This window comes from Rhipicephalus microplus, chromosome 3 (assembly GCF_043290135.1).
Source record: "Rhipicephalus microplus isolate Deutch F79 chromosome 3, USDA_Rmic, whole genome shotgun sequence".
Taxonomy (NCBI): Eukaryota; Metazoa; Arthropoda; class Arachnida; order Ixodida; family Ixodidae; genus Rhipicephalus; species Rhipicephalus microplus.
Genome location: NC_134702.1, coordinates 168,855,659 through 168,879,092, shown reverse-complemented (window position 1 = coordinate 168,879,092; position 23,434 = coordinate 168,855,659). Strand labels below are relative to the sequence as shown.

General features: G+C 46.6%; 1 protein-coding gene across 1 annotated transcript in view; it reads right to left on the bottom strand.

The window, feature by feature from the left end:
* The window catches only part of LOC119185559 (glucose 1-dehydrogenase-like), a 56,985-nt gene that overhangs the window by 4,212 nt on the left and 29,339 nt on the right, over nucleotides 1–23,434 (bottom strand). Inside the window, exon 7 of the mRNA XM_075890481.1 lies at nucleotides 16,427–16,463. Within this exon, the coding sequence (XP_075746596.1) occupies nucleotides 16,427–16,463 (37 nt within the window). The remainder of the gene's footprint in view (nucleotides 1–16,426; nucleotides 16,464–23,434) is intronic.

Genomic DNA, 23,434 nt, shown 5'->3' with positions numbered 1-23,434 from the left:
GGGCATTGGATCGCAGCAGTGATGCCGGCGGCTGACAACCCCCTTTGTCTTTTTGTTCAGCTGGCTGCAATCCTTGGAACGTGCCCTGCTGCCTGCGCGGATCGACTGCGACTGCCTCCCGAGATCGACGCATGTCCCTTGATTGACTCGTCACCTTGCGTCGACCATGGTTGGCCGCCTTACGCAACATTGAAACCCCACTACGCAGAAGAAGCCAGTGTGACATCGTCATCAAGGCTGACGGACCATATAACCGGCTGGCGGAACCCTTCGCCCTTCAGTGGGCATTGGATCGCAGCAGTGATGCCGGCGGCTGACAACCCCCTTTGTCTTTTTGTTCAGGTTGGTCCCGCCCCACCCCTTTTTTCTAAACGCTCAAACAACCTGTTTCTGCTGCTGTTCCCATGCCCAAGTGTTCTTGCCTGTACCGTTGTGGAGTGTGTTTTTGTTGCTAAAACGTTGTTGGTCAGCGGAGACGTCGAGCTCAACCCTGGTCCCCCGAAACAAGACCCTAGCAAACAGAGCAGTGACGTTCTTCTGGCTATTCAAGATTTAACAAAACACCTTGACCAACGGCATGACACCCTCATTAGATCCATAGACGAAGTGAAAGAAAACCAAAAGTTACTTGAGTCCAAAGTGTTAGATTTGACCACTCGGCTAACTGATCTAGAAAAACGAGTCGATTCGTTTGAAGAATTTCTAGACGGCTCTCACGTGCAGGAAATGATAGCCACCGCCGTTCGAAGTGAACAGGCTTCGCTCCGAGCGCGTCTGGATGAGTTCGAGGATAGGTCTCGTCGTGAGAACATGATTTTCTACGGAATTGAAGATTCAGCGTCAGAAACTTGGGCCGATTCTGAAGAAAAGGTCCGATTGATTCTCACCTCTACGTTAAACTTACAGCTAACTGACGATGCTATCGTGCGTGCTCACAGGCTAGGAACGTTTTCGCGGCATAAAACTAGGCCCGTGATAGCACGTTTCACTTCTTCCAAAACTAAAGATAGTGTTTTGTCTCAGAAGTCTAAGTTTCGTGACACAAATATATCAATCTGTGAGGATTTCTGCAAGGCTACACGCGCCACCCGGAAAAAACTAATCGACTTCGCCAAGTCAACTGGTCACAAATTTTCTCTTAAATACAATAAAGTGGTCATTGGCAATAAAATATACACCTACTGCGCATCTTCAGATCGCGTGTGCGAAATAGTAACGGACTCGCGTGACCCCTCAAATCCTCCTAATCGCGATGATCCTGTCATCAGAGGCCCATCTTCTCCACTGTAGCTAGATGCTAACACAAGTTGTAATACCTCTAACTCTGACTGTTGTTTTTTGCTTTGTAATATCAGAAGTGTTATCAACAAGCGTGATGCCTTGTCTTCGTTAGTAAACACGTGCCTTTCCGATGTGATAGTTTTGACCGAAACCTGGCTGTCGTCAAAAGTTGAAAACCGTGAGATCCTGCAGTGCGACAAAAAATTTTCCTTTTTTAGGTGTGACCGTGGCTCGCGTTCTGGTGGCGGTGTCTTGATCGCTGTTTCAGAGGAATTCATGTCTTTTAAAATTCCCATTGTATGTTCCCTTGAATTGGTGTGCGTCCGAATCCGCATAAGTCACAAAGATGTCATTGTTTGTGCCTGCTATCGCCCTCCGAATGCGCCATCTGGTTTTTCCAATGATTTTCATGACGTCTTGAGTGACTTGCACGTGAGGTTCCCTGCCACACCAATTTTAATCCTAGGTGATTTTAACTTTCCTGATATTTCGTGGAACAACTCCCATTTATCGCCTGGCTCTGGCTCCTCTGAAAGCGCCTGCTTCCTTAACACATGCGCGCAATTCAATTTAACGCAGCTGGTTATGTGCCCAACTCGCATTACACATTCAAGTGCTTCAACTTTAGACTTAGTTCTGACTTCTCACCCCGATCTCGTGCAATCGCTTTCTGTTTTGGCAGGCCTCAGTGATCACGAAGCAATCGTTTTCAACCTCCCCTGCGCATCGCCCCGTAAACAAAAAAGTAAAAAGCGATTCAGGGACTACAGTAGAGCTGATTATGGAACCATTAATACCGAACTTGAACATTTCACCTCCGTTTTTCAAGAAGACCTCAACCAAAGATTTGTCAACGATAACTGGATGCTGTTTAAAAATAAAGTTGCCAAACTCGTTAACAAGTGCATACCACTACGCGAAATCGCATGTAACAGTCAATCACCGTGGTTCACGCCAACATTGAAACGCCTGTCCAATAAAAAGAAGCGCGTTTACCGCCAAGCCAAGCGTTCTAATTTATCTGAAAGATGGGAGGTTTACAAAAAGGTAGCCGATGAATACGGGCGTGCTTTATCCGCGGCAAAGGAGTCCTTTCTTCAGCAAACGCTACCGTTAATTCTGCAAAACAATCCCCACAAATTTTGGCAGGTCGTTAATGGGGGCGATAGGAAACAGATTGAACTTACCACTGACACGGACGAAGTAATTTCCAGTGAGAACGTTTGTATCACCCTTAACCATGCATTTTCTTCATTCTTTACGAACACTACTCCTGCCGTCCTTCCAGGTGTTCAAGCTCGCGATTTCATTGTGATGAATTCTGTGCACGTTGACCGGGCCGGCATACGCAAGTTGATCCAAAATTTAAAAATTTCGTCGTCACCAGGCGTCGATGGCATTTCTTCCAAATTTTTGAAAAACACTTACGTTCATTCCTCAATTATTCTGTCGAGACTTTTTGATCAGTCATTAGAAGAAGGTGTTCTCCCAGAGGACTGGAAGGTTGGGAAGGTGGCTCCCTTGTTTAAATCGGGAAACGCTCATAGTCCCGGGAACTATCGCCCCATTTCACTAACCAGTGTACCATGCAAACTTCTCGAACATGTAATTTACACCCACGTCGTGAGTTATCTTGAAAGTAACGCCTTCTTTAGCATTCACCAACACGGGTTTAGGAAATATTATTCATGTGAGACACAGCTTCTGGCCTTCACTAACGATTTATTCTCTGCTGCTGATCGTTCATCTACTGTTGATTGTGTCTTCATAGATTTTTCAAAAGCCTTTGATACCGTCTGCCACAAGTTACTTCTTCTGAAACTAAACGCGCTAAATATTGATGCTAACGTCTTAAAATGGATTGAATGTTTCTTATCTAACCGCACCCAGTTTGTAACTGCTAACGACCATTGTTCCCCGACTAGCCCTGTAACGTCCGGCGTTCCGCAAGGTTCAGTTCTTGGTCCCCTACTATTTCTTATCTACATCAACGACTTACCTAAAGACATCTCATCATCCATCAAACTATTTGCCGATGACTGTGTAATTTACCGTGAAATCCGGACTAACGCAGATAATCTTGCCCTTCAAACAGACCTGGATCACATTTCATCATGGTGCGACGCATGGTTAATGAAGCTAAACGTTACTAAATGCAAGGCTATGCGAATTTCCCGTTGTATTTCTCATAATGTACCGTGCGACTACACACTTAACCACAGCAATCTCAGTCTGGTTTCGTCCTACAAGTACCTAGGAGTATATATTTCTAACAATCTCTCTTGGAACACGCATGTCGATTATATTACAAACAACGCGAATCGCACGTTAGGTTATCTGCGCAGAAACTTTTCTTTGGCTCCGACTAACCTTAAACTTCTGCTTTATCAAACATTAGTCCGACCCAAACTCGAGTACGCGTCATCAGTCTGGGATCCAACTACCAATTACCTCGCTGACAGCATCGAGGCGGTTCAAAATCGCTCGGCACGTTTTGTCATGTCTAACTACCATCGCACGTCCAGTGTTACCTCGATGAAAGCCAATCTTCACTTACCCACTCTCTCACTGCGGCGTAAAATATCTCGCCTTTGCCTGTTCCATAAGATCTTTCATTGTATTCCGTCTTTTAGCAACACTCTTTTCCAGCCCCCATCGTACGTTTCCTCACGCAACGATCATCAGTTTAAAGTGGGCGTTCCTAGCGCCCGCACGAATTTATATTTTGAATCATTCATCCCGAAAACTGCAAATGAGTGGAGCCACCTTCCCGCCCCTATCGCTGCTATCACTGACCTCACTTTGTTTAAAAACGCCCTCTCTAACCATTTCGCGTAAATTCGCCACTTATAAGTCACGCTGTGTTTTCTCTTGTTAGTTTTTTGTGTGCGCGTGTCACTCAAAGACGCAACCATGTTGAACATTGTTGTTACAACCACCCTGCCTCTTCTTCACATCACGCAGTTTTTCTTTTCTTTTATGGTTTTCAGATCGCCATTGTGCACATATAATTTTGATTTGCTGTATTTCCTGATTTTTTTTGTATGATGTATACCCGCTCCTCTCTGTAATGCTTCGGCCTTGAGAGTAAATAAATGAAATGAAATGAATTGAATCGTGCCGGTGTGGACCGTGCGTTGCACGCATGCCTTCAATGAAAAGTCAACGCGATAGACTCGTTCGGGGACACGCCGGGCCAAACAACTTCCGCACGAAATGAGGCCGTGTAACACATCAGCAAATACTCGCGACACGCGAAACAGAATACATAAACGAAGTAACGGTGACAATACAAAGATGCCTCAATACAGAGTAAACACACGACGACACAAATGATAATGCGATAAATTAATAAAATCGCGCAATGTCTCAATATGCCGCATCCCTTCCCGCAAAGCTCGTTTAAGTAAAGGAGGTGAAGTTCGTCTCACAGAATGACCAGCTGGTGATTTTAACCTACCTTCTCTTGACTGAGAACGCTTAACGACGGGGCCCTTGAACAAAAAAGAGACGGAGGCTTTGTTCGACGTCATGCTTACTCATAACTTGATGCAAGTTGTGAAAAAGCCAACCCATGTGCATGGGTCCAGTAGTTTCGTTCTTGATTTGGTATTTATTCGCCGTGAACTAGAGCAGCACACTGTTTCCGTGGAACAGGGCCTGTCTTACCACAACTTGGTTAGTGTATCCGTTACGCTGACCAGATGCACGAGCGATAAATAATCATCAGATCGTTGTTCTAAAGATTACTCGCGAGCAGATGACGTATCTGTGGTAGACTACATGGAATCGTGTTTTGCTGTATGTGATGCTGAAGATGTCGGAACAATGTGGAACCGATTTAAAGAAATGTGTCACCATTGCATAGACAACTTTATTCCGAATAAACGAAAGAAGGTTCACAAACAAACTCCTTGGATTACGCGCGATAATATTCATTTAAAGCAAAAAATAAAGCGATTACTGAAAAAGCAAGCGCAGGCTAGTGCTCTTTAAACCCTCAAGGTCAGCCTTGCATGGGCCACACGCTCCTTCAAACATCGCTACATTATGACACTGCTGCCCAATTTCATAAAAAATGACCCAAGTAAATTCTGGTATTGTATTGCCGACAAAAAGAAACCCGTGACAAAAATAGCAATTAAGGGCGTGATTGTTACTAATGAGAAAGCGGTGGCTGAGCATTTTAATACGTATTTTCAAAGTGTGTTTTCTGGTTCTAGTACATACGTACCAAGCGGTAAAGTTTTCGATCCATCTGAAGCATCTTTTAGGTCTTACTCTGGCGTATTCGCGATGCTTTCAAACCTTAAGTCCAAAACATCGTGTTGACTGGATGATCTGCCAAATATGTTTCTAAAAAGGTATGCTGAGCATGTCGTAAAATTCCTGTATAAAATATTTTGTGTTTCATTGTTGTCATCAAAGTTACCAGGTGACTGGAAGGCCGCTCGAATTAGTCCCGTGTTCAAAAAAGGGAACCGTCTTTCTCCTCCAAATTATCGTCCTATATCTCTAACGTCATCCTGCTGTAAGTTAATTGAACATATTATTGCCACCCAAATAGTAAATTTTTCGGACCAACATTCTATTTTGACACGATTTCAACACGGGTTTAGAAAGGGATATTCAACAGTAACGCAATTGGTTACAGTAATCCACTCATTTGCACTAAATTTTGATAACCATAGGCAAACTGACATAATTTTCTTAGATTACCGTAAAGCGTTTGACAGAGTACCTCACGATCAACTGATTCAAAAACTTAAGCGGATTGGCCTCCCAGACATTCTCGTAAACTGGATTGCCGAATATCTTACTAACCAGTCGCAGTTTGTTGCCATTAATGACCACCGTTCACCAACTCTTCATGTCTCATCAGGTGTGCCCCAGGGAAGTGTACGGGGGCCATTGTTTTTTCTCATTTATATCAACGATATTGTCAATGTCATAACACCTACAGTACAAATTACATTATTTGCTGATTATTGTGTTTTGTTTTGTGATATTTACTCTGTTCATGATCAAAACGAACCTAACACTAACCTTTTCAATATACATCAGTGGTGTAATGAATGGGGAATGACCCTCAACGTAGACAAAAGTGTCTGTATGCGTCTGACGCGTCAAAAAATCCGCTAGACTATATCTACAAACTAGGGCCGTCATCCCTGAGAGAGGTCACTAGCTATAAATATTTGGGCTTGACCATAGCTAACAATTTATCTTGGAACGTCCAAATAGACAACATATGTTCAGCTGCCCTCCGAAAACTCGGCTTTTTAAGACATAAACTTCGTAACTGCCCTCCAAATATAAACCTTCTTAGTTAATTTTATTTTGTAAGACCTAAATTAGAATACGCCAGCACAGTATGGGATCCTTACACTAAGTTTATTATTGATAAAATTGAACGGGTTCAAAGGAAAGCAGTTTGTTTTATATACAACAAATACATATTATCTGATTCACCCTCTGCACTAATGACTGCAAATGACATTCAGCCACTTGCTTCGCGAAGACTCAAACAACGGCTTGATTTCCTTTTCTTGTTACTTAACTATAAACCCGCCATTGATCCATCACCGTATCTATCTTTTCTATCAACTGGGCGGACCCGACATCACCATCCCAATTTGCTTACCCCATATTCCGCGAGAACTGATGTCTTTATGTATTCTTTCTTTCCACGGACAGTGTCTGATTGGAAAAAATTATGTGATCCCCATTTATTGTGAATTAAATAGGTGAATTGCATTATGTATGATGCATGTTATTCCTGTTTTTTATGTGATGTGCCCTTCCAGCTTGAACCATTTATGGTTCGCAGTACGTACTAAATAAAATAAATAATAATAAAATAAATAAAATAAATGCAGTCGGAGCCTCGGAGTTGGCAGCTCGAGTCGGGGCCGAAGGTTGGTTCTTGGCGTCGAGGTCTGATCTGTCCTTTTCGTCGCCGTCTACTTCTTTTTCCCCCCTCGGAATGACTCTCCTCGCCTCTCTCCTTCCTTGACACGTGGCCGCTTTTCTCGGGTTCCGACTCTGCCTTACCGGGACACCAAACCAATCGCTACTATCGACACGGCATATTTTCTTGTCAGTCGGAGTGTGTATCATCTTTGACGGCTGCCCCCGCGGCCCACACCAGTAGAAAACTCTCTCCCAAACAAAGCCGAGCAAGTAACAATGTACAAACTCAAGCCTCAGAGAGAGAGAGATGGGCGAGCTATCCCAAGACACTTTATTTGCGGGCGAACAATGGTCCCGATGCTTCCGGTACTTGATGAGCCGATGTCCAGACCAAGTCTCGACGTTTCCATGCAGCTCGGTGTCTCCTGCGAAATTCTCCGTAGCCGCCACTTCTTCATCATTCAACGTCGCGGGTGGCCATCCGCGATGAACGCAGTATTGAGCCCTGGAGCGACGGAGGCTGACGGAAAGTCACGCCTGACGCGGCACAGGCGCTGTGGCGGGGTCGCATTCCCCGAACCAACAAAAGGTGCTCTGCTGCTCCCACATGCCACAAATCTGAAGGGTGCGCGCGGATTATTTCAACCGCACACTGTCACACTGTCTGTAGACGACAAGGCGCCACCCGGTCCTCGTGTTTGCGCGGGGGGCCCGCGAGAACAGTAGAAATAATCTTTCCAGGTACTCCACTCCGGTATGCCCGTTCGCAGCACCGAAGGTTTTCTTTTCCTTTTTTTTATGCATGGGTTTAAGCAACGAGCGTAAACATCTTGAAAGCAGCGGGATTCAGTCCGTGTTTGCGGGGACGTCACAATCCCTTCATCTTGCAGAAAAAGTTTCCCAGCGGGGAAATTCAAACACGTGGACAAAACGCACACTGGTCACAGCTGCTCGTCGGATGATTTGGCACGCAACGTTCAGTCAAGTGTGCGGAAGGTTCACTACCATGCGAGCACATCCCACACTTTCCCTGCAGTGTCCACTCTCGGCACAACCGAACAGAGGATATACACACATTTCAATATGCTTTCATTCCACAAATGCACAAAATTTCAAGACCTTATCGAACATTTCAAACCAAACGAAAAGCGGGATGGTGGCAAAACATAGGTCATACAGGCAGCAACACTGAATTACCCTCGCATACCATCTCCTGCCCGGCCTCTGCTGCACCTGTCGGTGAGGGAAAGGGATCTTCAACGCGAATTGCGTGTTCGGATTGGCTGAGAACGTAGCGTATGTGCTGTCCTATGCAGCTGTGACACTGGGCGTTGTACATCAATACCGATCACGACGTCCCCTTCCTCCTAAAGAGGCGCGACACTTCCGTGCGGGGAGACGCCGTGAAACCATTTCAATTCGAACTTTCACCTCGCCTCGTCGATACCGGGGCTGCTTCATCTCTTCCCACCAGCCAGCCCTCTCCGCCTCCTATCGAGGGATGACACTATTGTGTAGGGAAAACACCGTAGCTTGTCTGTTATCTTTACTTGTCTCATCTCATCACCTGTTGTGCAGCATCTATTTAGGTATCTCGACCAACCACCTCGCACAATCTGCCTAGCTTGGGTCATAGATGCCAGTCACACATCTTGTCTATCTAAACCTCAACGTTTCCCAGATCAGTCCCCCTCGCACCCTCTCTCCGACACGCGGCTAGGTTTAGGTAACCTCACAATAACTAACTCTATGTTCCTCCCCTATGCCATAGGTGAAATCAGTTACACGCACATCAATCGCTCCGAGGCCAACATCAGATATTGTGAGCAACACAAAGCCACAATAATCAAGTGAAATACATGCCCTCTTCGAAAGGCAATCTTTCAAAGGAAACAGGTATATAAGCAAAAAAAATCCACGAGGGGCGAAAAACTTAGGCACAGTGCTCACGAAAAAGTAATGAAAGTAGGATATGAGTGAAAACATAGGGATCAAAACAAAATTCACGAGGGGCGGAAAACTTCGACACAGTGCTCAAACAAAAGTAATGAAAGTAGGATATGGGTGAAAGCATAGGGATCAAAATAACAAGCACCATGGATATTTATGACACCGACATAGCAGGTGGCCCAAGATCGCGGCTCGCCTCTTGCCTACCTGTTCATCCGCTGTATGGGTGGGCCATACCGTTGTCTCTTAACCTAAGGTGGATCGGGGACAGTACCTTGGCTTCTAAGGACGTATCTAGGACTCGTGGCCCCTGCTGAACATACGGGTCACTGCCGCCGCTCTTGTAATACTAACTCCAGCAGCAGTTCCGGGGGGTATGTTAGGCATGTTCGCGTTACCTGCCCCGACGTTTGGACTACCGGATGACCGAGTCGAGGACTCTGGTCGGCTACTTTGCTCAAGTTCGGCGCGTCCCGAGGGAACCGTTCGTCGCCGCCTGTTTACGTGGATGACCTTGCTTTCGCGTGTTTTGATGTTACGCACGCTCATGGTGACGGACAAAAGACGCTCAATGATGCGATACAGTCCAACCCATTTGGCGGCTAACTCTCTGGCCAGTACTCGCACGACCGCGCCGACCCTGATATAAAATCTCTCTCCAACTTTAAATTTCGGGTCCCTGCGGGAAGGTACAAGCCTCTTTTTACGCAACTCTGCCGCAGAACGGAGCGTGGACGAAGCCATGTTGTGAGCTCGCTGAAGCCTAAGTGTTAGCTCGGCGTGGTAGTCATCGAGTGTGCCGTAGTGCCCCTTTGGTTCACAGAAAGCCACCCCGGGACCGACGGGGTCTCTGCCAAACAGGAGGTAGTAAGGGCTGTCTTTTGTGCCTTCGTGGACGGTGGTATTATATGCGAACGTCGCGAACGGGAGCCACTTATCCCAATCCCCTGGTCTTCGCTCACGTAGTGGGACATGATCCCAACGAGTGTTTGGTGTAGGCGTTCAGCAGCTCCATTACACTGCGGGTGGTAGGCGGTCGTTCGTAACCTCTTCACACCAAGCACGTCGCATACCTCCCTCATGAGTTTATCAGTGAAGTTGGTGCCCTGGTCTGTGAGGAGTTGCAACGGGGCGCCATAACGCAACACTACGCCCTCGACGAATGCCTTAGCGAACGTGTCCGCCTTCTGGTCTGGCAGCGTGAATGTTTCCGCGAATCGAGTCAGGGGATCGATAAAGACCAAGATGTACCTATTATCGGACGTCGTACATGGCAGCGGTCCCACAATATTCATCGCAGTTCTCTGAAACGGCTCGTGTACATCAGAGAATATTCAAAGTGGAGCCGGTTTTCGACCCTTCTAAACCTTCCGGAGAATATACTACTCGCATCTGCTTCAGTATTTGACCACGTCCGCCTTCATTCTTAAGCAGAAAAATACCTTCTTCAATCGCAACAGTGTTTTTCTTATTCCCAGGCGTCCAGCACAAGGTAAAGCTTGGTGTACTCTCATCAGTTCGCCCACCATCGATCTCGGTATGACGATTTTCCCGACGTCTGCGGTACTTCCCTCCTTTAGTCTCAATAGTCCGGCGCTGTCTAGCCGATACCTCCCACAGGTGTTGTCTGTGGAGTTTTTGCATTGCTGGATCACCTGTTGAAGTACCCTTCCCTACCCCGTTCCTCACGGAAATGAGCCTCGTCAGACGACAGCGTGAAATTGACCACACCCGCCACATCCACACGGCTTAGCGCATCCGCGTTTTGGTTCCGCTTTCCTAGGCGATGTACGATGTCGAAGCTGTACTCCTGAAGGAGTAAGTTCCAGCGCGCCAGTCTCTAGCTAGGGTCTCTCACGTTCATGAGCCACCTGAGAGGTTGACAGTCGGTAACAATTCGGAAATTCCTACCATACAAGTAACACCTAAAGTGACGCACTGCCCAAACGATGGCCAAACACTCTTTTTCAGTCGCGCCATACTTCTGCTCCACCGAATTAAGCTGGTGGCTTGCGTAGACCACTGGGTGTTAAATCCATCATGGACTTGAGATAGCACCGCTCTGACAGCGTATTTTGACGCGTCCGTCGTCAAAATAAACGGTTTTGAGAAGTCTGGAAACCGCAGGATAGGTGCCATTACGAGCAGCGTTTTTAGTTGCTCCAATGCCACCTGGGTGCCTGCATTCTATTCGAATGGGCTATTGTTGGTGAGGCGGGTAATTGGTTTCGCTATTTCCGCGAATGAAGTAACGTGCCTCCTGTAATAGGACAAAAGTTTTAAGAACTGTCTCACCTCGGTTGTGTTTTTAGGTGGTGGGAAATCCCTTACGCACTGTACCTTCAATGAGTCCGGACGAACGCCCTCGACGGACACGATGTGTCCCAAGTATTTAACCTCCGGCTTTAGAAACTAACACTTAGCGGGTTTCGATTTCAAGCCAGCCGCTCGCACTCTCGAAAACACCTCACCGAGGTTCCGCACATGGTCCTCGAACGTCTCGCTGTATACTATGATGTCGTCTAAATACACATGGCAAAGTTTGCTGAGTAGGCCTGCGAGGATCACATCTGTGGTTCTCTGCCAGATGGCCGCACTGTTTACAAGCCCCATGGGCATTCGGTTCCACTCGTAATGACCGGAGGGAGTGTTGAAGGCTGTTTTTTCTCTATCACCAGGCTCTATCTCAATTTGCCAGTACCCGCTGGCCATATCCACGACCGTGAAACATTTCGCCTTCCCCAGCTGGGCGAGTGTTTCGTGGACATTGGGAAGTGGATTAGGGTCAATGCGGGTAACTTTGTTGATGTCCCTGTAATCGACAACAAATCGGTATGACCCGTCTGGCTTCTCGACCAGCAGTGCGGGTGCTCCCGAGGGGGAGATTGAGTGCTGAATTATTCCGGCTTCCAGTAAGGAGTCTACCTGTCTTTCCATTTCTTCCCTGCGCGCGAAAGGGATCCTGTATGCCCGGCGATATACAGGTTCCACCTCTCCGGTGTGAATCCTATGCTTGATAGCATCGCATTGCCCCAAGTTTGTTGTTCCTGTTGAGAATATTGACTGATTCTGCACTATCATGCTCTCCATCATTTGTCTCTCCTTTCCGTCGACGTGCGACAGATCGAACATCCTCAACAGATCTCCTTCGTCAATGGGGCCTCCTCCTGCTCCCTCAACCATCGCGACCGCGTGGTAGGCTTCCGTGTCAACCAAGGAGCCGACCGCTTTATTCTTATGGAGGTGGATCTCCTTCAATGTTAGATATGCCACCCTTACTGGCAATACGCCGTCTTCCCGTGTGGTGGTCAAGGTAGGTACTGCAGTTAATCCGTTTGTTTCTAGGCCACTAACCTAGACAACCTTGGTTTCGCCTGGGGGCACCGGCGTGCGAGCCCAACCTACCAGCACGCACTCGCATAGTGGTGGGAGAGCAGCCTCTTCGATCAGGGAGACAACATTATCGTTACGCGGCCTCAGTGAACCGTGGCTCCTTTCGCCGGAACTAGTTTTTTCGGCTGGCCTGGGCTTTCCAACCCAATTGGTAAGTGGGACACGTTCGTTGCCTATTCTCAGGCACCCCTCACTTAGCAGGAGGTCGGCATCTTGTTCTACTAGAATGTCTTGGCCAATTATACCATCTGCCCGTAATGACAGTCCGTCTCCACAACTGAAAAATTTTGCCGCAAACGTGGTTTCTTTCGTTTTTACGGGTACTCTAAAACGGCCGAAGGTGTGTATAGGGTCACCAGTTATGCCAACGAGGGACATTTCGCTATCCTCTTTCTGCAATGTCTCCTGCCACCTCTCATCTATTCCTCCCAGTGCGCAGGTCTTCGCAAGACTCACCTTTGATCCCGTATCGACCAGCAGCCTCAGTGTATACCCTTCTCTACGGCACACTCAACGACTGGATTCGTCTCCCCCAAAAGTTTACCACTGCTATTGACCTCCGTCTGTCGTAGTTACCAGAAGAGGCCGCACCTACTTTTCCTGAGCCGCCGACTTCGGCGTCGTCTCCTCGCTGCCACGGTTTTCCGGCGTACGGCGATCACCACGCGTGTTCCACGGTCGGCGTCGTCGGTACCGGTCAAATTCTCGCCAGAAATGGCCAAAGCCATCGCAGTTAAAACATCGACCGGAAAAAAGGGGCCGCCTTGCGTTTCTTCGCCCATCCTCTCCGACGGGGTCACGTGACCTCAAACTCTCCTCTAGGAGTTTTTCCAGGCGGTCGAGGCGGCTGCGCATTTCGTGCGCATTCGCGTTTTCGTCGACATGCCGAACGGGCACTGAGGAGCTCTGTGAAAGTTTTTCGTTACGTTCTAACTTAGCTGCTACGTCGATGGCCTCGTCGAACGATTTGTGGTCGCGAGACAAAACAAATCTGCGTACCGAATCCCTTAGGCCAGTTAGGAACTGCGACAGCATTCGCTCGGCCAGAATTTCGCGGCGCAGTTGAGTTTTCGCCGGCTCTTCGCCGCTGGAGTTAGCCAGAGTGGCAGCCTCGAGCAATCGTACGCAATTTGCGAACGAGCGCGCTTCCTCTCCGGCGTTTTGTCTCGCGTTCCTAAACCGCTCCACCATGCAGCAAAGGGGTTCCATGTCGAACCGCTCAAGCGCCAAAGCTCTGAACTCAGGGAAGGTTGACGCTGCGGTGACACTATCGTCTCTCCACGCAAAATCATGTTCGGTGCCTAGCGTCTTACATCGCACAACGTAAATAAGTTGGCTGTCTTGCCATCCCCCATTCTACCAACCTGTTCTAAAATTTGCAGGAAGTCCCTAATGTTCGGACCTGCAGCGTCTCCCGGGAACGAGGGAACCATGTTTCCTAACATCAAAGCGCTCGTTCCGCATGCTCCCATGAGCCACCTGCGTAGCCTGTTCATTCATCGTGCCGTCTCTCCTTCCCTAATACGAGGGTGAAATCTCGCACCGTCGCCCCAGGAGTTATCCCACCGCTGCCACCACTTGAGACGTCCCCACTACGCCACCGATCGCCAAAGAGAGGAAAGAGCCCTTAACCCCTTTTTATTCGGTTCCCTCTTGGCTACGTGCCTCAATCACTTTCCACATACAAGGATTCGTGCTGGGGCCGGGAAGTAAGAGACGTCACGATCTTTTCTTAATTATGGACGCATTTATTTCGATAGCAAGTACAAATGGCGTACACACATATCGTCCGTGAACGACATCTCTATTACATGAAATTGTAACACATCAGCAAATACTCGCGACACGCGAAACAGGATACATAAACAAAGTAACGGTCACAATTCAAAGCTGCCTCAATACATAGTACACACACGACGACACAAATGATAAATTGATAAATTAATAAGACCGCGCAATGTCTCCATATGCCGTATCCCTTCCCGCAAAGCTCGTTTAAGTAAGGGAGGTGAAGTTCGTCTCACAGAATGTCCATGTAGTCGGAGCCTCGGGGTTGGCTGCTCGAGTCGGGGCTGAAGGTTAGTTCTTGGCGTCGAGGTCTGATCTGTCCTTTTCGTCGCCGTCTACTTCTTTTTCCCACTCGGAATCAATCTCCTCGCCTCTCTCCTTCCTTGACACGTGGCCGCTTTTCTCGGGTTCTGACTACCGGAGCACCAAACCAATCGCTACTATCGACGTGGCATATTTTCTTGTCAGTCGGAGTGTATCATCTTCGACGGCTGCCCCCGTGGCGCACACCAGTAGAAAACCCTCTCCCAAACAAAGCCGAGCAAGTGACAATGTACAAACTCAAGCCTCGGAGAGAGAGATGGGCGAGCTGTCCCAAAACACTTCAATTACGGGCGAACAATGGTGCCAATGCTTCCGGTACTTGATGAGCCGATGTCCAGACCAAGTCTCAACGTTTCCATGCAGCTCGGTGTCTCCCGCGAAATTCTCCGTAGCCGCCGCTTCTTCGTCATTCAACGCCACGGGTGGCCATCCGCGCAGAACGCAGTAATGAGCCCTGGAGCCACGGAGGCTGACGGAAAGTCAGGCGGGACCCGGCACAGGCGCTGCGGCAGGGTCGCACTCCCCGAACCAACAAAAAGTGCTTTGCTGTTCCCCCATGCCACAAATCTGAAGGGTGCGCGCGGATTATTTCCACTGCACACTGTCACACTGTCTGTAGACGACAAGGCGCCGCCCGGTCCTCGTGTTTGCACGGGGGAGCCCGCGAGAACAGTAGAAGCAATCCTTCCAGGTACTCCACTCCGGAATGCCCATTCACTGCTCCGAAGGTTTTCTTTTTCTTTTTTTCATGCGTGGGTTTAAGAAACGAGCGTAAACATCCTAATAGGAGCGGGGTTCAGTCCGTGTTTGCGGGGACGTCACACAGACACACACACGCGGGCAACACGAAGAACAACAAGCAGCGTGCACAGCTGCTTGCGGACTCACGGGGAGTTGAGGGCCGTTGCTCGACCAATTACAACATACTTTCATTGGCGCGTCCCGCTGAGGCCCGAAAGTCTCGGGAAGGAGGAACTTTTTTTTGGACATTGTGGCATGCCGGTGGCTCGTAGCACTGCCACGTATAGAATCGTCGATTGCGATGGCATTCCGCACACGATGCGCGTCTTTACTTGAAATGCTTGAACAAATATCAAAGGTTGTTTTCGGGCCCTTTAAGGAGCTTTGACCATAAAACCTAATTCTGAGTGCCGTAGCTCCAGTACTCAGTTCAAAATTCTGTTTTGCGTAGGAATATCAGTGCGATTTTGAGATAGTGCTAGCCAAGTGTTGGCGGCGTTATTAAGCTATGGTGCTACCCTCGTTTAGTTGGGCTCATCGTCAGGAGAGCTTTCCGCAAACTGCTTTGACAGGGACACATGAATTATTTAAGGAGAAAAGGCAGTAATGTGCAGTTTTTTTGATCATGCTCGTTCGAGGATGCTTTGCTGCAACACTTCTCCCGTTTTTATTAGTATTCATTGAAAGCATCCAGCCTTTTATAAAATGCAACAAATTTTCTACCATCTATTTATTCAGTGCCTTATTTTACCTCCATTTCCAGAGAATATTGCAAAACGTACGACGGGAAGAGGGCACAGCAAAGTTTACATTTCCACAAATCTTCACAACTAGATTGAACACGGTGGTGCTTCCGCACCTGGAAATCGGGGGAACTGGCCAGCTCTGCCCTCTCTCGAGCTTCTCGTGAACGACAGAAGAAGCTGTTCGGAGGTACTTCTTGCATAATTTAGCAATTTCTCTAGGCTCTTCAACATCTAACTGACGAAACGAGTCTGGAAGGTAAACAAATTCAAAAGATGCTGAGCACACTTACTTGACAGCATTCACACGGACGCCATAAGGCGCGTTTTCTGAAAAAGAAAGCAAAAAGAGGCATTAGTTGCACTGATCAGCTATGCGAAATAGCTATGGTTTAGTGCAGCGATATTCCATTTATTGCGCTTTGATATGACCGAATGTGTGATATATCTCTGTAAATTATCTTTTCTCATTACATCACTTGAAAATTTGTCACTTTGCTTTACAGGCAGTTTTTTATTAGAGCTCGGTCGTTCATATGATGCATTTTATAAAACTTTATAACATCTTATGAAGATATTCTTACTTCCCTTTAAGTGATACATCTGCTTTGGGTCTGTGTGATATTCCTTATTATCTGTATAGTGATCACTCTTCATGTGATCAGTCTATGAGTTGAAGGACTGTCGTACATTCGATAGATACCTCTACTCCTTAGGCCTACTACCTCCAACAATGGAATGTCTACTGTTGCCCAGTATTTTTGTGGCTTAAGTCGCGGCAAGGTGGACGGAGCACGCCGTAAGGTACGTTTCAAACTACTTGCTTTGGCTCCGACAGCGTCTCTCTTTGCTCACTACCACCATCAGCAACGTGACGTCTTGCACCGGTCCTCCACTCCAGAGATACACTATAAGAGTTCCTTATAGATGCACTATAAGGAACTCTGGCGCTAGTGTCTGTGAGAGCTGCAACGCACGGCGCTTCAGCGAGCATGGGAATGATGGAGAGTACACGAATTTGTCTAATTTTTGTAATTCCGGCTTCGGTTGGCTTCGCGTGGCTTGAACTTGCTTTGTCACAAAACGACAAGCGACAAATGTCCTACAGTTGCGTGTCGCTGCTTGTACGATTAGGCTCACTTTTTAACCAGCTCTCAAAGCTTATATACGTTCGTTATTTCATTAGAAACAAAATCTAAACACAACAATAAACGAAGCCGCAAGCACGTTCGAGACCCTCAGGTACGAAGACAAGGCAAATCCGTGTACTACCAATAAGTCCCATAGTAGAAGAACGATTAATGTGCCAGAGTTCCTTCTGGTTAGTTAAAAAAAAACTCTATGGAAACTCCACTCAGTACTACAGAGCTCTTTCCAAGCTGCATAGTATTGTCAGAAATACTACCATATGCCGACAGCCCCTTCGACACATCCTGTACACGAACGTCGTGGCTTCGTCAGCCGTGCCGATTTAAGATTCACTTTGAGTATCCGACAGCCGCCATGAGCCTCAGATGTCTACCACTTCGCATTTCAACGGGCATGTTGTTATTTTTGTTCAATGTACTTCTAATCTAGTGTGTGTGTGAATGCAATCACTCATTCTTTACATGTGCAACTATCGTCGGCTACTAACTCAGAAAGAGAGGAGTTCTTTAGCTGCGGCTACCCGGCAGTGACGCTGGTGCGGCTGCTATGCACATTCCCAGAGCACATGCCCCAGCTATGCGCTTTGACTACGTCCATTATATTTCATCTGGCGTAACCAAACGAAACACAGACATAGGAAAAGACGGTTCCTGCAGTGAGCAAAACGACCTCAGTGAAGTCTATCACTTCATTGCAAAGCTAGTGGCAATAACAGCACCTACCAAGTTATGAAGAGTCCGCCATTCTATGTCAAAATGAAGCCCACGCAATTGTGGTCAGTTCAGCAAAGTATAGACTTCGAGCCGGAGCCTTGCATAGGCGTATTCTTACACTTGAAAACTTCCCTGTCGTTTAAGTATTATTATATTTTCATCGCTGTTTACCTTGTTTTTACATGCGAAGCTTATAGCAGCAGCACGTCCCGCGTTGTCCTCAGCATCAGCACTCACTCTGCGCATGCGCGATTCTTCTGCTTCCTCCCCCTAACCGCTGCGCGTTACTCTCTCCCCTTCTCTCACAACCTGCTTGCGCTTTCAACCACATCTCTCTTCTTTATGCATTCCTCCTGCGATGTTACCAACCCCATTGCGCATGCGCGTCCTCTCTTTCTTCTCTGCTTTGCTGCTCCACTCTCCGCTCGCAACGCCTACGCAGGGAACGTCTGCCAACCTACGCTCGCTTACCTCCCTTCCTCCAGGCAGGCCCCCATGGCGCTTACACCCTCATTGCGCATGCACGCTCTCTGCCCTCCTCTTCTACGTTCTTCCCCGCTCTCGCCTCGCAACGTTAACGCAGGCAACGTCTGCTAGCAAGTTTCTTGATTGAAAAATTCACAGCATATCCACGGAGTGAATGATGATGAGTGGGGCGAAGCTTCCGCTCGTCTGTGCGTTCATCTGTCTGTCTGCTATCCTATTGATACTATCGAATGAAACCACACCCAACGCGTGCTTCCAGGCCACCCAGTGGCCACTTCACGTTGGATGGATGGATGGATGGATGGATGGATGGATGGATGGATGGATGGATGGATGGATGGATGGATGGATGGATGGATGGATGGATGGATGGATGGATGGATGGATGGATGGATGGATGGATGGATGGGGGCGGCGGCTAACGCCACCTAGCCGTAATACTTAGTGAACTAACCATTAAATTTATCTTTTTTCCCTTTAAATAGTGAGGTTGAGGATTCGTAATTTGCAGTGAAGGGTTTAATTTTTCACTCGTGCCTTCACTTTAGCCACCAATCAGATAACCTCCTTCTAGTTAAGTCTACCCGCTTAAAGTCTATTTTGCCCTCCCGGTCCCTAAACCCCAGTGCTTTGAAAAACTCTGCGCCATCACCCTGAACTATAGGGTGAAGCCCTCTACAGAACATTATCAAGTGTTCGGCAGTTTCTTCTTCCTCTCTACACGCACTGCATACCATGTCTACCACTTCATATTTGGCCCGATATGTCTTGGTTCGCATTACTCCCATCCTGGCCTCAAACAGTAGAGAACTACCCCGAGTATTATTATAGATCCTTTCCTTGGCAATTACCTGCTTAAAAGTTCAATAGATCTCTTGTGCGGACTTCTTAATCATGCCAATTCTCCACATATCGGTATCGGCTTCCTCCACCTTCTTTTTAACCGATAATTCTTTTTTGTTTGGCCCCCTGCTGTTTTCCAAGTATTTACCCTATCGGAAAAAAACGAATGGTGGGCATGGTGGAAACCACCACCCACCATTATAGTGGATTAATGTAGTGGGTGAATGGTGGGAAACACCCACCATGGCGCATGGTGGGTATGGTGGGTGCTGCAGCGCCGGCAACACTTGAGCGCAAAATGACGTCAGAATCACCGTGACGAGCTGCCACAAAAAATAAAAAAGAATTCTATAAAAACGGTATAGAAAAACACCCGTCCCGTAAAAAAAAAAGACAAGGCGCCACAGAGGATCGAACGTGCAACCTGCAGATTCCCATTCGAAGACGCTAACCACCGCGCCACACCAACATGATGGTGGTTGAGTGTTAAATAATTAGTTGGCGTACAAACTTAAGGTTCAACTTAAGATGTTTGTCGTCTACACAACATAGACAAGATCTACACCTGCTACTAAAAATTGCACATTTATTAAACACAAGCTACTGCGCCCTGTAACGATTGCCACTATGTTATTGGCACTAGTGCTATTTTTTTTTACAATTCACAACTTAAAGGAAAAAAAAACCAAGTAGACTGGGGGGCAGCAACAGTTTACCGGCGGGGTTTGCCAAGTTTAATATCCGTTTCGCGCTCGTTCTAAAGGGCGACATCTGCTCACGCTTGAAGCTTCTAGGCTCATTTCATAGATACGCCCGCCTAATTTATTTGAGTGAGTATTGGGATGCTTTTCGTGCAATGTAGAGGGCGGTCGCGCCAGCGCAATGCTGTTGCTCTTCCGCTAAAGCAACAACTACATAACGGCTTGGCCAAAACGAATGCAGTGTACCGGAAACATTACGCTATCATAATGGTTCACCAAGCACACGAATTGCCACGTCTGAGTTCTCGTACAAAAGCTAGAGAAGTGCTGGCGAGTGCGACCGGCGGCTGTCGGTGAGACGACACTTAATTACGTTCTCTGGGAGTGCTTTAATCGCGTCGCATCGATGTTTGTTGCTTCTTGAGCGAACAGCATACACAATGAAAAATGCTTCATTTAGGTTAATTGATGCCATATGGTTGCGCTGTATTGTCATACTTAATCGTCGTAATCGTGTATTCTGAAACCCGGAAGCACGGATAACACAATTGTACGGGCTCGGTCAGTAGGCCTAACCTTTGGTGGAAATCATGATGGTAGAACATGTAGTGTACAGATCCCAGCTTGGTACACTATATAATTTGCCCGCCATTATAAGCCCACCCATCATCTGCTTACTGCTTCCCAGCATTATCGTGATGGTGGGCAAAGCTTCTCAGCTTGGTACACCATGTGGCCCACCATAACAAGCAGCACCCATCATCTGCTTAGTGCTTCCCAGCATTATCGCAATGGTGGGAAGAGTTTCTCAGCTTGGTACACCATGTAGCCCACCATAATAAGCACCACCCACCATATGCTTAGGGCTTCCCAGCATTATCGCAATGGTGGGCAGAGTGTCCCATTATTGCCCACTATCTAGCCTCTGCTTTCCACCATCATTTCCACTTTACCCATCATCTGTACACCATGCCACCCAGTATGTCCCGACATAACCACCATATTTTCCACTACGTCCCACCATAGCCATCATAATTTCCACCATGCCCACTATTATTTCCACCATGCCCACTATTATTTCCACTACGCCCACCATGTTTTCCAGTATCCACCATGGCAATTTTTCCAATAGGGTACAGTCAATTTTCTGGTTCGCTTCCGCCATTTTGTATCGACATTCTTCATGTACAAGTAGCTGAATACCTTCTTAGCCCAACGCTCCTCCCCTATTTCTATCAATTGCTTCTCAAAGTTTATCTTGCTGCTAGATTTCCTTCCCTCAAATGATGTTCATCCCATATCACCTTGTACTCCCTCATTTGGTGTATTTCCTCGAGATCCTAAGGCAAGCCTACCTATTCCAAGTTGCTTAATTTCTAATCTTGCTTGAACTTCTGATCTCATGCACAAGACCGCATTGCCGAACGTCAGACCAGGAACCATGACCCCTTTCCATATTCCTCTCACAACATCATACCTATTGTGATTCCACAGTCCCTGTTTTTCATTACCGCTGCATTCCCGTTACCTTTAGTCGACACGTATATTTCGTGTTTCCTTAGGTACTCGGCCCCATTGCTTATCCATACGCCAAGATATTTGTATTTATCTGTTATCTCTAGCGTGACCTCCTGTATTCTAAGCTCACTACCTTCATTGTCATCAAAAAACATGACTGCTGATTTTTCCTTACTGAATCTGAAATCTAACCTATCTCCCTCATTACCGCAGATGCCCACCAATCTCTGCAAATCTTCCTTGTTGTCGGCCATTAGCACTATATCATCTGCGTACAATAATGCTGGTGGTGCCTGATCAATGAGTTTTTCTTGTTTGACTGAAGAGAGCTGGAAGCCAAGTCCACTTCCCTCTAATTTTGCCTGTAATTTATTTATTTATTTATTTATTATACCCTCAAGGCCATGGGCATTGAAGAGGGAAGTAGGAGTAACAAGATGTACAAAACATAGAAAAACAGAGCATGTGTTTAAATAGAAAAAACATAGATAATCCTGATTATACAATATTAGCTAATGCTTGATGAAACAGGTGATTAACACGTATGGAAACAACATTGGTGGGAAGGTGGTTCCACTCTCGGGATGTTTTTGGAATGAAAGAATCAGCAAAATATTTAGTGTTAGATGAAACAACTCCAACTTTATGATTATGGTCAATTCGACAAGATATGTACTGAGGTTGTGAAAGCAGTTCAGCATGGAGAGAAGCATGGTAATAAACCTTATGAAATAAAGTAAGGTGAAAAATGCGACGTCGTGATGCTAAAGATGGGAGGTCAATACTAGTTTTCATTGCCGTTACACTTGCCGTTCTATTGTAATTTGATAGAATGAAACGGGCTGAATTATTCTGAACAAGTTCAAGTGCGGTGAGTAAGTTGTCGTGGCAAGGATCCCATACTGGTGTTGCGTACTCTAGTTTTGATCTGATTAGTGTTTTGTATAGAAGAAGTTTTAAAGAAGACGGGGCTGAAAAAAAGTTTCGACGTAAATAACCTAGCATGCGGTTTGCCTTGGTAACAATGTATTCGATGTGCTTCGTCGAAGTTAAATTGTTGGTAATATGAACACCTAAGTACTTGTAAGAGGAAACGATTTCAAGTGGTGTAATGTTCAGGCAATATATAGGCATACAACTAGTAGTTCTCGATACACGCATTACTTTACACTTAGTGACATTAAGTTCCATTAACCATTCTTTGCACCAGTTGCTTACACTAGTTAGATCTTATTGGAGAGAGTAGGAGTCGTTGTCAGCAGTTATTTCCCGAAAAATTACGCAGTCGTCGGCAAACAAATGAACATTACAGGATATAATAAAAGGCAGATCTTTAATGTAAATAAGAAACAAAAGAGGTCCAATAACAGATCCCTGGGGGACCCCAGAGGAAACCTGGCTGAGTGAAGAGTTATGATTATTCGCTGAAACAAATCGCGAGCGATTTTTAAAGAAGCATACAATCCACTTCATTATGGTGTCATCAAGTTGGAGTTTGCTTAGTTTGTGTAGTAGCAGCTTGTGGCATACCTTGTCAAAGGCTTTGGAAAAGTCTAAATAAACACAGTCAGCTTTTGATGATTGGTCTAAAATGTGATGTAGCTTGTGAGTAAAAGATATTAACTGTGTTTCGCATAAGAGCGATTTGCGAAAACCGTCCTGTGCAGATGTAAAAAACGAATTGGATTCAAGGAAATTGACTAGATGTGAAAATATGATATGTTCCAGTAATTTACAGCAGGTACTAGTTAAAGATATAGGGCGGTAATTTGCGGGGGATGTTTTTTGGCCAGATTTGAAGAGTGGAACCACCTTACCTATTTTCCATTGTATGGGTAGCGTAGATGTGTCAAGTGATTGCTGGAATATTTTTGTTAAATTAATAGAACTA